Source organism: Periplaneta americana, chromosome 14 (genome assembly GCF_040183065.1).
Source record: "Periplaneta americana isolate PAMFEO1 chromosome 14, P.americana_PAMFEO1_priV1, whole genome shotgun sequence".
Lineage (NCBI taxonomy): Eukaryota > Metazoa > Arthropoda > Insecta > Blattodea > Blattidae > Periplaneta > Periplaneta americana.
The window spans coordinates 143,679,336-143,692,221 of NC_091130.1; the positions used below are offsets into that span (position 1 = coordinate 143,679,336).

General features: G+C 36.1%; 1 protein-coding gene across 1 annotated transcript in view; it reads left to right on the forward strand.

Annotated features, from left to right (window-relative positions):
- Nucleotides 1–12,886, forward strand: part of LOC138713790 (glycosaminoglycan xylosylkinase) — a 37,526-nt gene that overhangs the window by 2,661 nt on the left and 21,979 nt on the right. The window contains exons 3-5 of the mRNA XM_069846213.1: nucleotides 1,395–1,640; nucleotides 5,631–5,803; nucleotides 9,196–9,392. Of these exons, the coding sequence (XP_069702314.1) occupies nucleotides 1,395–1,640; nucleotides 5,631–5,803; nucleotides 9,196–9,392 (616 nt within the window). The remainder of the gene's footprint in view (nucleotides 1–1,394; nucleotides 1,641–5,630; nucleotides 5,804–9,195; nucleotides 9,393–12,886) is intronic.

A 12,886-nucleotide genomic window follows, 5' to 3' on the forward strand; every position in this document is an offset into this window, starting at 1 on the left:
ATCCTGTCGACATGTTTTTTCCACTGAAGTCGATATTGTTGAACAAAATTAACTATAGGATCCATTTTGAGTTCCTGCAATATGTCCAAATTTTTACGGTGTTCCAGCAAAGAGCATCCCGCTGTTCGTCTCATGAACCTCATTTCAGCTGTCGTCAGCCTTTGCCCATCAGCTTTTCTGATTGTCCATGCCTCGCTACCGTAAGTGAGGACCGGTCGAGCTAGTGTTTTATATACCTTTAGCCTTGTATGTTTCTGAACATGGGAGGATTTGAAGACGGCGTTAATGACGCCAGTGATTTTTATAAATTCAGATATTTTGTTTGATATATCTTCATCAGTGATATAAGAGAGGTTATAACCTAAATAGTTAAATGAATTAACACGTTCAATTAAAGTATTATTTATCATGATCTTACTTGGAATTAGGTTCTCTCCCGAAAATGCCATGACTTTTGTTTTCTCTTTTGAGATTTCCATATTGAAATCAGAGGCGATTATTTGCAAATTATAAATGGCTCTTTGTAAAGCATCCTCTGTTTTAGCGATAATAACCTGATCGTCGGCAAACATTAGTGTATCGAGAACTGTGTTTCGATTAATTTGAATTCCAGCATGATGACTTTGCCTCCAAATGTATAAAATATGGTTCATATATATAATAAACAACAGAGGAGAAAGACCGCACCCTTGTCTAACACCTTGGTTTATGGAAGTCCAGCTAGTAGTTCCGCGTTCAGTTCTTATGGCAATTTCATTTTGTTGATATAAATTATAAATGGAGAGAATGATTTGGTTTGATCTCATAAAATTGTACACTTAAATGATAGTGTACGATCAATTATGAGAGCCACTGTATATTTTAGATTCATGGCAGATTCCTATCCCCAAATAAGAATAATTCAGGCAAAAGTGAGATAATTAATTTCTCGCACATGCGGAAATTAAACTCTGGAGGTAGCATAATCCCATTTATACTTCCTAAGTACTCCATTTATTGCATATATAATATACTGTACAGTTGTTCCCAAAAATGATTGAAACCAAAGAACGTTTTGAATGGCACTGACAAGAGTGGAATAAGTGGAGACAGAAAAATATAGAAGATACTCGTACATGAGAGTCTAGCATCCTTGAATGATCTTGGAGGAGCTGTTACATGGACTTAAAGCTTGTGGGCTATCTACCTTATAGATTTGGAAAATTTAGAATGTGAAGGACGCATTTAAAAGGAAAAGACTATAAAAAACACACGAGGGGGAGAAGCAAGTTCAACTAATCCATGAGACAGCTTTTACAAGAATGTTTATTTTATACCTTAAAATAAAAAGAGTAGATGTAACGTGAATTCCTCTACTTTCTTACTCTTATATTTCTTATTTGTTTTCACGTCAGGTAAATCATGAAGACAGAAATATCATTACTCCAACAGAGAAGAAAAGATATGCAAAACCGAAACAGAAGCCTGTGTACAGAAATGCTACAGTTGCTGCAATTCAGAAAATCAAACAGAAAGTTCTGGAACTGTCTTCTAATTACCACAAGATGTCACTGTCGTACAAGAAAGTTCTTGGCCAGCTCCTTGAAGACTTGAGACCTTCAGTAGAGATGTCGACAGAGCTGTGGAGAACTGCTCATAAAGTATGTTACATAATTTATCTTGCATATCACATCTTCTTATGCATAACTAATAAAAATAATATTGTATTAGTACTTATTTATGGATTTTGCAAAGGGAAAGGTTGTACTGACTCCGTATTTGTTTTAAAATAGATTCTAGGAAAAAAGAAAATAATTCAATTTTCCCACCTACCTTTTATTTATAGACTATAAACAAGTATATGATACAATTTACTGGTCTACACTTTGGTATATTTAACAATTTTATAGATTACCAAATGTTTTAATCTGTGCAGTTAAAGTTTTATATAATGACATACAGTCGAGCCGTTCTTATTTCCGGCGTGGCCACGCCTTCTCGACTTTTGGCACGAAGAAGGTAGGCAATAGCGGTGTTGCTAAATCTCTGTCAAGCCAATAGTGAACGGACGCAGTTCTAATAGGTGGTTGTCGAACAATCAGTCGGTATTGTTGTTAGTGCTATGTTATCGCTGAGTTTTCAGCATCACAATGCCGCGGAGGAGTCGGCAGACCAGCAATTCGCAAAGCAGAGAAATGATTCTTAGTGTTAGAGATTATTTCGAAAATGAACGTAAAATAAGAGTAGTTTATTGCCTTTGATGCAAGTGGTGCAATGAACAGCTGATGCGTCTGATGTGAACAAGTTCACGGTTTCTCAAATAACGACAGAGAAGTACGGACAATCCGGCAAAGAAGAAAATAAACTGAGAACTATGACGGCGGCAGGTACTAACAATGATTGTAGCAATCTAGGCGTAGCACCTCTAAATTGAACAATACCGTTAGGCAAGGTTCTTCGTGTATTTTTTTATGTAGCAATGACTTATCATGACAAAATTTTTAATACTAACATATTTTACTTAATTACAGGTTGTGTGGTTTTAGTTATTCATTCACATAAAAAATGTTTATTTATTATATTTTACAGCTTTCTCCCATTTTAGTAATTTCTAATGCTGTTTCTGTATTTACGAAAATCGTTACTTCAAATGGTCGGAAAAACCAATTATAGCACAACATGGTAAGTCTTCTGTGTCCTGGGATGCTAGGATCAACAATAACAGTAATATATAATATTATGTATTCATATATTACTAATTATTTATCGTAGGAAATAATTTTTCGTTCGATGTTTAAGACTAGACATGTGCTAAAACCTCGTTAAGAGTACAAGGGTAGACTTGACAACGCAGTAACATCCACCGTGAGCGGGAAGCGTATGTCGTCTGCATAACCTTGACGATAACCACTGCCAGTGAAGCAGCGTGTCAGCTGACCAGAAGCTGTCGTGTGATTTGCTGCCGGAAATAAGAACGGCTCGACTGTAGAAGTAGTTATTAAACTAAACAACAATAAGTTTACGTGAAGATTAATGCACTATCACCTTTAATTTTTAACTTTGCTCTAGAGTATGCCATTAGGAAAGTCCAGGATAACAGAGAGGGTTTGGAGTTGAACAGGTTACATCAGCTGCTTGTCTATGCGGATGACGTGAATATGTTAGGAGAAAATCCACAAACAATTAGGGAAAATACGGGAATTTTACTGGAAGCGAGTAAAGAGATAGGTTTGGAAGTAAATCCCGAAAAGACAAAGTATATGATTATGTCTCGTGACGAGAATATTGTACAAAATGGAAATATAAAAATTGGAAATTTATCTTTTGAAGAGGTGGAAAAGTTCAAATATCTTGGAGCAACAGTAACAAATATAAATGACACTCGGGAGAAAATTAAACACAGAATAAATATGGGAATTCCTGTTATTATTCAGTTGAGAAGCTTTTATCATCCAGTCTGCTGTCAAAAAACCTGAAAGTTAAACTTTATAAAACAGTTATATTACCGGTTGTTCTTTATGGTTGTGAAACTTGGACTCTCGCTTTGAGAGAGGAACATAGGTAAAGGGTGTTCGAGAATAAGATGCTTAGGAAAATATTTGGAGCTAAAAGGGATGAAGTTACAGGAGAATGGAGAGTTACACAACACAGAACTGCACGCATTGTATTCTTCACCTGACATAATTAGGAACATTAAATCCAAACATTTGAGATGGGCAGGGCATGTAGCACATATGAGTGAATCTAGAAATGCATATAGAGTGTTAGTTGAGAATCTGGAGGGAAAAAGACCTTTGGGGAGGCCGAGACGTAGATGGGAAGATAATATTAAAATGGATTTGAGGGAGGTGGGATATGATGATAGAGAATGGATTAATCTTGCTCAGGATAGGGACCAATGGCGGGCTTATGTGAGGGCGGCAATGAACCTCCGGGTTCCTTAAAAGCCAGTAAGTAAGTAAAGATTAATTTTTGGTCCTACAGAATATATGTGTTATGGTAACAATGATTATTAGAGGAGAAAAATTCGCTCCGGCACCAGGATCGAACCTGGTTCTACGTACCAAGTGCTCTAACCAGTTGGCAGTTGACTTAATATATATCAACATATATGTAGAACGTAGAACTTGGAGTCAGGCCACAAAGGGAAAAACACTAGACAAGAGGGATTCGATCCGGTGCTGGTGGATTGAACTTCGGCGTAGCTCAGTGGTTAGAGCACTTGGTACGTAGAAGGACCCAGGTTCGATCGCTGATGCCAGAGCGAATTCTTCTCCTCTAATAATCGTTGTTAAACAACAATAAGTTATACATCTTGATTACAATAAGTTTTGAGAAAGAATTAGAACAATTCGAGGAATAAGACAGGGATGTTACCTTCTACCTTTACTGTTCTATATAAACAAGGTATTAGAAGAATGGGAAGGAATAAGCAATCCAGGAATTAAATTATCGCGAAATATTGCAGTATCCACTCTACTATATGCTGATAAAGTTCTATTAAATAAAACCAAAGATGATTTACAGAAAGCAGCCCACAATCTGTTCAAAGTCTCCTCCAAGTTGGAAAAAAACAAAAACAATGGCAATGAAAGGAAAATAAATAATACATTCTAAAATAGTCGTTGTTTAGTCAACTGTCCAAAGACAGGTCTGAACCTCACAAGTGATACCAACAAAGCACCACTTATGAGGCAACTAGGCCAGGAGAGGTGGGTGAACAGTTCCTTTTCCCCTCCATTGCATACATCGTCGACTAGCTACATATTACACTAATCAGACTCACTAACAATTATCCTTCCTCTGACACATATCGTCAAGTGAGATGTACCGCCTGATAATAGATATACATATCAGCCAGAACCTCACCCAGAGGTTACCGGTACTAAAATAGTTATTGGTGGAAATATGATAGAATGAGTCAGTAATTTCATTATTTAGGAAATATAATACCAGATATAACAAAAACAGAAAATAAATGGAACAATTAGAAGATATTTAGGAAATCTCATGTCTAAGATTGTGCAATTAAGATTACATAAAATAATACTTTGAAACCTGGACATTAAAAAAAGAGAGATAAAAATTATTAGAGTTTCAACAAATCGGCTTCATTCAGCACCAAATCATATTCATAACAAATCAGTAATACATCTACAGACACTATCTAGTTCACAACAATAGAACCAGTCTCAACAATAGTACATAGGCCTTCGGATTTCAACCAAAAGATTAACTCTCTATATGACCAGATTTGTTGAAATGAGTATAAATAACAGCAAATAAATAAATAAATAAATAAATAAATAAATAAATAAATAAATAAATAAATAAATAAATAAATAAATAAATAAATAAATAAGTGAGTGAGTGAGTGAGTGAGTGAATGAATGAATGAACAAACGAGTGAATAAATAAATAAATAAATGAGTGAATAAATAAATAAATAAATGGATAAATAAATAAATGACTCAATAAATGAATGAATGAATGTTTATTTTAGTCTTTCCTACCCATTTTATGTGAACCTCCTTTTAAGGAAAATCCCTATTTTAAAAAAAAGTAATCCCTCAGAGATTCGTTTAAAATGGGTTCTACTGTATGTTGATTCTGTTGTGTTTTAATGATTTTTATGTCTCGTTTTTCCTCAGTGGGTGGGGGCAAGGGAAATAGTTCCAGAACGTGCTCCTCATCTGGGCAGTGTTCTACGTACACTTTGTTCCACCAAGATCATCAAAGCTGAAAATGCCCAGCACCATGGCACGCAACTGAAACTCATGCTTACGTTGCTTGGGAACCAGAGAGCTGTGTTTAAGCCACAATGGTTAGTTTTTATGTGAAATTTACTCTTGGTAGTAGAAAATAATAATTAGAGGCTAAGTTACCCCATGAGTCCATTATGCCTACTCTCTTAACATAGAGTTATTTTAAGTCATGGACTTTAAAGTCCGTGAGCAAGCACGCTAGCACAGAGCTAATGCTTGTGATGAAATTGCATCTTTTTTCAGTAAGCCAGAAACATAGCCGCTTTAGTATTTATATGTTATGTGATAAACTGAGTGTTTTAAAACATATTTGTTAGGACATTTTTTTTTTTTGCATTTTTTGCCTGTTTCAACTCATAAGAGCATCATTTGTGTTATTCGGACATTTTTTAGGCATTTTCATTTAATTTTGGCCACAAATCCCCATTATTAATATAAAATAATGTCTATTTCCTTTGATATTTTGTCTACATATTTTGTTCATTAATACCCATTATTTTTACTTGGTTGTTTAACGATGCTGTATCAACTACTAGGTTATTTAGCGTCGAGATTGGTGATAGCAAGATGATATTAGGCAAGATGAGGCCGAGGATTCGCCATAGATTACCTGGCCTTTGCCTTACCGTTGGGAAAAACCTCAGAAAAAACCCAACCAGATAATCAGCCCAATCGAGAATCGAACCCGCGCCCGAGTGCAACTTCGGATAGGCAGGCAAGCACTTTAACCGACCGAGCTACGTCGGTGGCTAATACCCATTATTTTATATCATATTTTAATCGTTTTCCTACACAAATATTGCCCTTTTAACGTAGTACACCCCATGTAATGGATCAGTCCAACCATCCCTTCAATATAGACTCCTCTACACTTGCTAATTCCGTATAAGGGTGGCCTTGTGATGGGCTACATGGAAACTACATCAGGTAAAATAATTAATTAAAGTGTACCACTTAGAAAAAATTATGTAAAATTAAATAAACTTAAATGTTGGTACCAGAATGTAATTTAATTGCTAATCTAAATATTAAATAGCACAAAACTCCTTTTCCTACTAAGCCAATTTTAGAATGTAAGATCAATTTTTAGGGCATTTTTAAGGGCATTTTTGAAAGATTTTTAGGTCATAAATGCATTGTTTTTAGGACATTTTTTCATGATTTATAGGTCATCAAAATCCTAGCCCTAGTGATCAGGGTTGCCATATGTATCATGTTTGTTAATAATGCCTCTTAGGCATTAATTTGATCTTATTTTGAGGTTAATTTCGTACTTTTTTCATTAGTTGTGAAATACCTTCCTGTAATCCATCCATCCATCCATCCATCCATCCTTAGGTGCTACAGCTCAATTTCGAGCCTTGCCCTCCCATATCTTTTGCCTCCAACTGATTCTATCTTGTGCTGCATGCGACACTGCATCATCTTCCTTAATACCATCTTCCCATCTTTTCCTGAGTCTTCCAACACGTCGATTCCCTATGCAATTGACTTCTAAGCAGAGTTTAAGCCACAGTCACATTTGTCGCATTTTGCTGTTCGACTTCTAAATATGCAATAAACTTTCAATGTAAATGTGTAAAATGCAACCACCACTGGACTTGAGAAAACTTCAGATACGAAGATGGTTATGGAGAAAATGAAATCAGAGACGTGTATCAACTAATTATTAGTTATGGAAAATCTGTAGATTTAAATTAAATGTTAATGGAACAGGTAATCTTCAAGAAGGTATTGAGCAATAGATCTTGTGTATTATTTATTTATTTACCGATTTACCACGAAAATCGCCTGTAGCTGCATTTAGATTGGCAACAGGCCATGATTGTTTGGCCAAACACCTGCATAGAATTGGAATATATCAGTCCCCTAACTGCCCATTATGCATCTAAAACCAAGAAATGGATTCGGAACACCTGAAAATCTGTTCTTCATTGGCTGACCATGACAATATCTTTGAAAAATATTGGAGTGCAAGAGGTCAAATGACTTTATTGTCAAACGCCTGGCATTAGAAAACAACAACAACATATATTTATTTAATAATTAACCAACTGACCACTTATTTATTTACTATTTATTTAATAGTCTTATTTTTACTGGCAAAGTTACGCCATGAGACCTTCTCTTCGTGAAGAGATTTCAAGAAGTTGGTACAATTCATGCATGTTAACAAGTGAAGTGAACATTTACTCCAATTGATTTAGTTATGCAGTATGCTGCAATAATTTCATTGCATACCGTACTGTAAATGTGACCAAGGATTTAGTAGTCTTGTAAAAAGTGAAAATATTGAAGGTCCTACTCATAAAGAATTTGATTTCCCAAGTGCTCTCAATGTTTGGAATATTCGTGAAAATAGAGGTACAGTATTTCAATGGGGTGTAAATTCAGTACCAATTGATTTTAAACATATACTTGTTTTTTTGAAAGATGGGACATGACAGGAGCGTTGCAATCGGAAAAACAACTGAATGTCACATAGCGTGGTAGGCCTGTTGCTATGGTAACAACGGTTGAGTTGCCAAACTTACCGTTCTCACGTGGCGAGTGCTTAATAGCTCTCTTGACAACATTTATTGTGCACACAATGTTAGCATTGGTACGTTTCGTCTTTGATTCTCTGTCGATTTTTGTATTGTTTTCTTACCTTCAGGTCCACTGTTGTTGTGGAAGAGAAGGCCTGGTGGCCTTAACTACACCAGAATAAATAAATAAATAATAAATAAATAAATAATTGTCAGTGAATGTTTTAACGTGAGCCATCTTAATGTCAATTGCTAGCTTCCATCACTTGGCAGCGTGGTAGTCTATATTGACAACACAGCACTGTAGTTCCAAGCTCGGCCGCTTAAGTGTCGTGTCCCATCTTTAAAAAAAAACAAGTATAGATGCAGCGACTTGCTTACATATAGCCTACCTAGACTGTGAGTTGTAAGATGGGTTGAAAGTAATAAACTACAAGAAGCAAATTACATATATATATATATATATATATATATATATTTTTTTTTTTTTTTGCTTCTGTAAACCTTAGTAATTTTATCTTTCGGTACAGTAAAATTATTTAGAATGTTGCACAAGCTTTCTACAATTTGCACAAATATAAATTTTTATTTGTGCATTTTTGCGGCAATTACTTATTTTCTACTTAAACCCTTCTTCTAAGGCCTTTTTTGATATGCAGTCTGAATGAATATTTCTTGTTTTAAATATTCATACTAAAATTTGTGTTGTACTAGTAGACTATATTGTAAAACTCTTCTGTATATATTTCAACTAGACTGTGACTATAAATTAAGACTTTGTAGTACTATTAATATTTTTTTTTACATGTTCCGTATTCTAGCTGTGAAGCGATGTATAAATACCATGGAATGTAAATAAATACACTACAGTACAATACAACATATTATTACCTGGGTTCAGCACGATGTATTGTCTGTTGTAGGTATTCTCGCAGCAAAGCAATCGGAGGCCCTGTATACGCTGGTAAAGACAGGCACAATGCTGAGGTGGCTGCATTTCATTTGTCAGTTCTTCTGGGGTTGAGAAGAAGCCCACTCACTGTGGGTCGCAAAGTGAACCTCCGACGAGAAGTTATGCCTGTTGCCACAAGTGACCTCCTTGACACGTTCTACCAAGAAGGTGCGTTGTGTTTTTGTGTGGAGTTACAGAGCCCCTGAATGTCTATGTTGTTATTGATGATGATGGTGGTAATTCTTATTGTTGTGAGCATTGTCATTGTCATCATTGTCGCCTTCCTCCTCCTTCTTTTCATCATCAATATCATCATCATCATCATCACCATTTTCATCACACCATCATAATCATCATCATCATTAGAGCCCGGATGTTAGGCAAAATGCCTTTTCTAAACTCAGTGTATGTATGAAAGAGCTATTAGAGATAAACACGTTTGCACACATTTGGGGACGATAGGTCTAATTTTTATTTTGCCTTTTTTGCCTATTTTAGCTTCCGTTGCCTATTTTAAGGTTAAATACCTTCTTAGCTTCTTATGTTGTTATTGTACATTTTCTATATTTTTAATGCATTTAAAATAAACCGCACATAAATTTTATCAAAAAAACCAAAAAGAACGGTTGTAAAAAATAATATATATTCACTTCACACAAATATTTGCTGAGAATCTTATTCTCCAGCAATACATAAACTTTTCTCCTCTACCGATTCCATCTTTTATGTCACTTAAAGATATTTGAATAGTATAACCCTCAGTGCTCAGGTCACTTCGGGGTTTACCAGCGAAAGAAATGGGATGAGGGAAGTATTAAAAGCAAGTCTCCAGGTCCCGTTACTGTTGTCCCTTGCACGCACAAGTCACGCATACTTTGAAGTGTCTAATCCCTTCTCACACCCCTGTTTTTGAGACAATACACAGTCGGTTTTTCCCGATCTTTGAAAGAAAGTAGAGACAGTCCTTCTGAAATAAGTTGTTTTAAGTTTGCTCCAATCACTTCAGTAGAAGTAGAAAGATCTTTTTCCACCATGAAAAACGTTCTCTCTGACAGGCGGCTCACTATGACAGTTGACAACTTAAAAAAGCATCTTGTTGTGACATGTAACCAAGAAAAGTGAGTACTGTATGGGATAGTTTATTATGCATTTGTCTATTTTTTGGTCCGTTTCCATGAATAATAAATGCCTATTTACTGCCTATTTTTAGTATTTTTTGTATTTTTAGTGCTTATATGCCTGCCTATTTTAACCAAAATAAATGCCTAAACATCCGGGCTCTAATCATCATCATCATCATCTTCAGCATCATCACCACCATCACCATCATCATCTTGATGAAACATAGACCCAAGTCCCATGCTGTACCATATTCAGTGTCAGAGAGGGAGGGAAAGAAAAAAAAGTAACATTTTCGTCGCTCTCCTCTTAGTACGGTTAATTGAGAACCAAATGTATCCATCCACTCTTGGTTAAAAGAATTTGGTGTGAAAGGTACATCACCTTTTTTATGCTTGTACACTTTTGATACTTAATACAGTAAAACCACAGTCCAGTATATACAGTCACGAAGCTCAATATGTAGTAAATATGCATCCATAGATAGTTGCTAACTACTAGGATCGCTACTATTGCCTCAACACAGACAATGCACAGTCTATTGTTCCTAGCACCCTCATAAACTCAAGCTTCGTGACTGTATATACTAGACTGTGGTAAAACTTCGTTCTTATGTTTTTTATAGAGTATGAAGGAAAAAGCCGCGTAAGTGAGAAAAATGTATAACTGAAATGACATTTAATAACATCTAAAATAGCTATTTGAAAACTGTATTGAGAGAACAAGTTAAGTCAATTTAGTAACATTTTCACAAGAGAAATCTATAACTTCACAATTAAAGCATCTTTGAGCTTGTAATACAACACTCAAATTTATAACAGATGTTTTTCAAGAATATAAGATTATTTGTAGGAAATCTTACAAGGTAACAATATCACTCAATGTTAAGAAAACTTCCAAACAATTTATACACCATTCAAAAGAGCATCCTGAAAAATGGTGAAATCTCTAATATTACATCCTGCATATTACATTAAGGATGATGAAATAAACATGAATCATTTTAAAAGGTACAATTATTGAAAGTACATTGTTGACAAATAAAGAAATAAATGCTAGATAGGTTATAAAAAACAAATTCTAGGGAGATGATAAAAATTGTATTATAAACAGCCAAGATTGGTTGAAACACATCGTTGCATACTGTTTCATTGGTCAAAAATAGTTGTTGTTGTTTTCTAATGCCAGGTGTTTGACAATAAAGTCATTTGACCTCATGCAATCCAATATTTTTCAAAGATATTATCAAAATGGCAAGTTGTAGCCGATTTAAGTGAACACCATATTTTAACGTCTTGGTGGCTACTTCATTCACACACAACCTCCAGAATGTCTGGAGGACCACACCTGCTGTTGGTCGACGGGTCCACTGGACCTAGCTGGGAGATCTTGTTGATCACCAGCTTTCCCTCCTTAAGCCACTGGAGGACGATTTTAGTACCATAGCAGGTCAGTACTAGCAACAGAAATTTTAGATAAGGGCGCAAATAGCCATAGTAGCTGACACGTCCTTCTTAAACCCTACTACTACTGCAACAGAAAAGTAGAAAGGGTAGGAAGGAAAGTGAAATGAACCCCTAGGCCTCGAATGCTCTAATGCTGTCGGGGTCGAAGAAAGTAAGAGTTCAGTCAGAGGACTGGATAGGAAAGGGTAAAGAGGGAATTAGGTATTGAATAGAGGAAAATTATACCACATTCGGTCATTAACTCATCAAGCTGACCAGTGCTAATTGATGAGTAGCCCCTACCTTTAGTTCAGCTCGTAAAATTATACGATGAAAGAGTAATGGAACGGAGAAAAATTCTCTCCGGCGCCGGGATTTGAACCCGGGTTTTCAGCTCTACGTGCTGATGCTTTATCCACTAAGCCACACCGGATACAACTCCGGCGTCGGACAGAATTGTCTCTGATTGAGTTTCAACTCTTGGGTTCCCTCTAGTGGCCGCCCTCTGCACTACGTCATAGATGTCTATGAACATAGGATCGAAGTACACACATGTGCTGAGGTGCACTCGTTATGAGTGACTAGTTGGCCGGGATCCGACAGAATAAGCGCCGTCTTAAATCACTTCGTGATTTACGCATATCATATATTATTTCAATGTACCAAAGTACATGTGATATTTCCATGCAGATATTCTGCATCATCATACGATGAAAGAGTAATGGAACGGAGAAAAATTCTCTCCGACACCGGGATTTGAACCTGGGTTTTCAGCTCTACGTGCTGATGCTTTATCCACTAAGCCACACCGGATACAACTCCGGCGTCGGACAGAATTGTCTCTGATTGAGTTCCAACTCTTGGGTTCCCTCTAGTGGCCGCCCTCTGCACTACGTCATAGATGTCTATAAACATAGGACCGAAGTCCACACATGTGCTGAGGTGCACTCGTTATGAGTGACTAGTTGGCCGGGATCCGACGGAGAGAATTTTTCTCAGTTCCATTACTCTTTCATTGTATGATGACGCAGAATATCTGCATGGAAATATCATATGTACTTCGGTACATTGAAATAATATATCTTAAAATTATGCTTA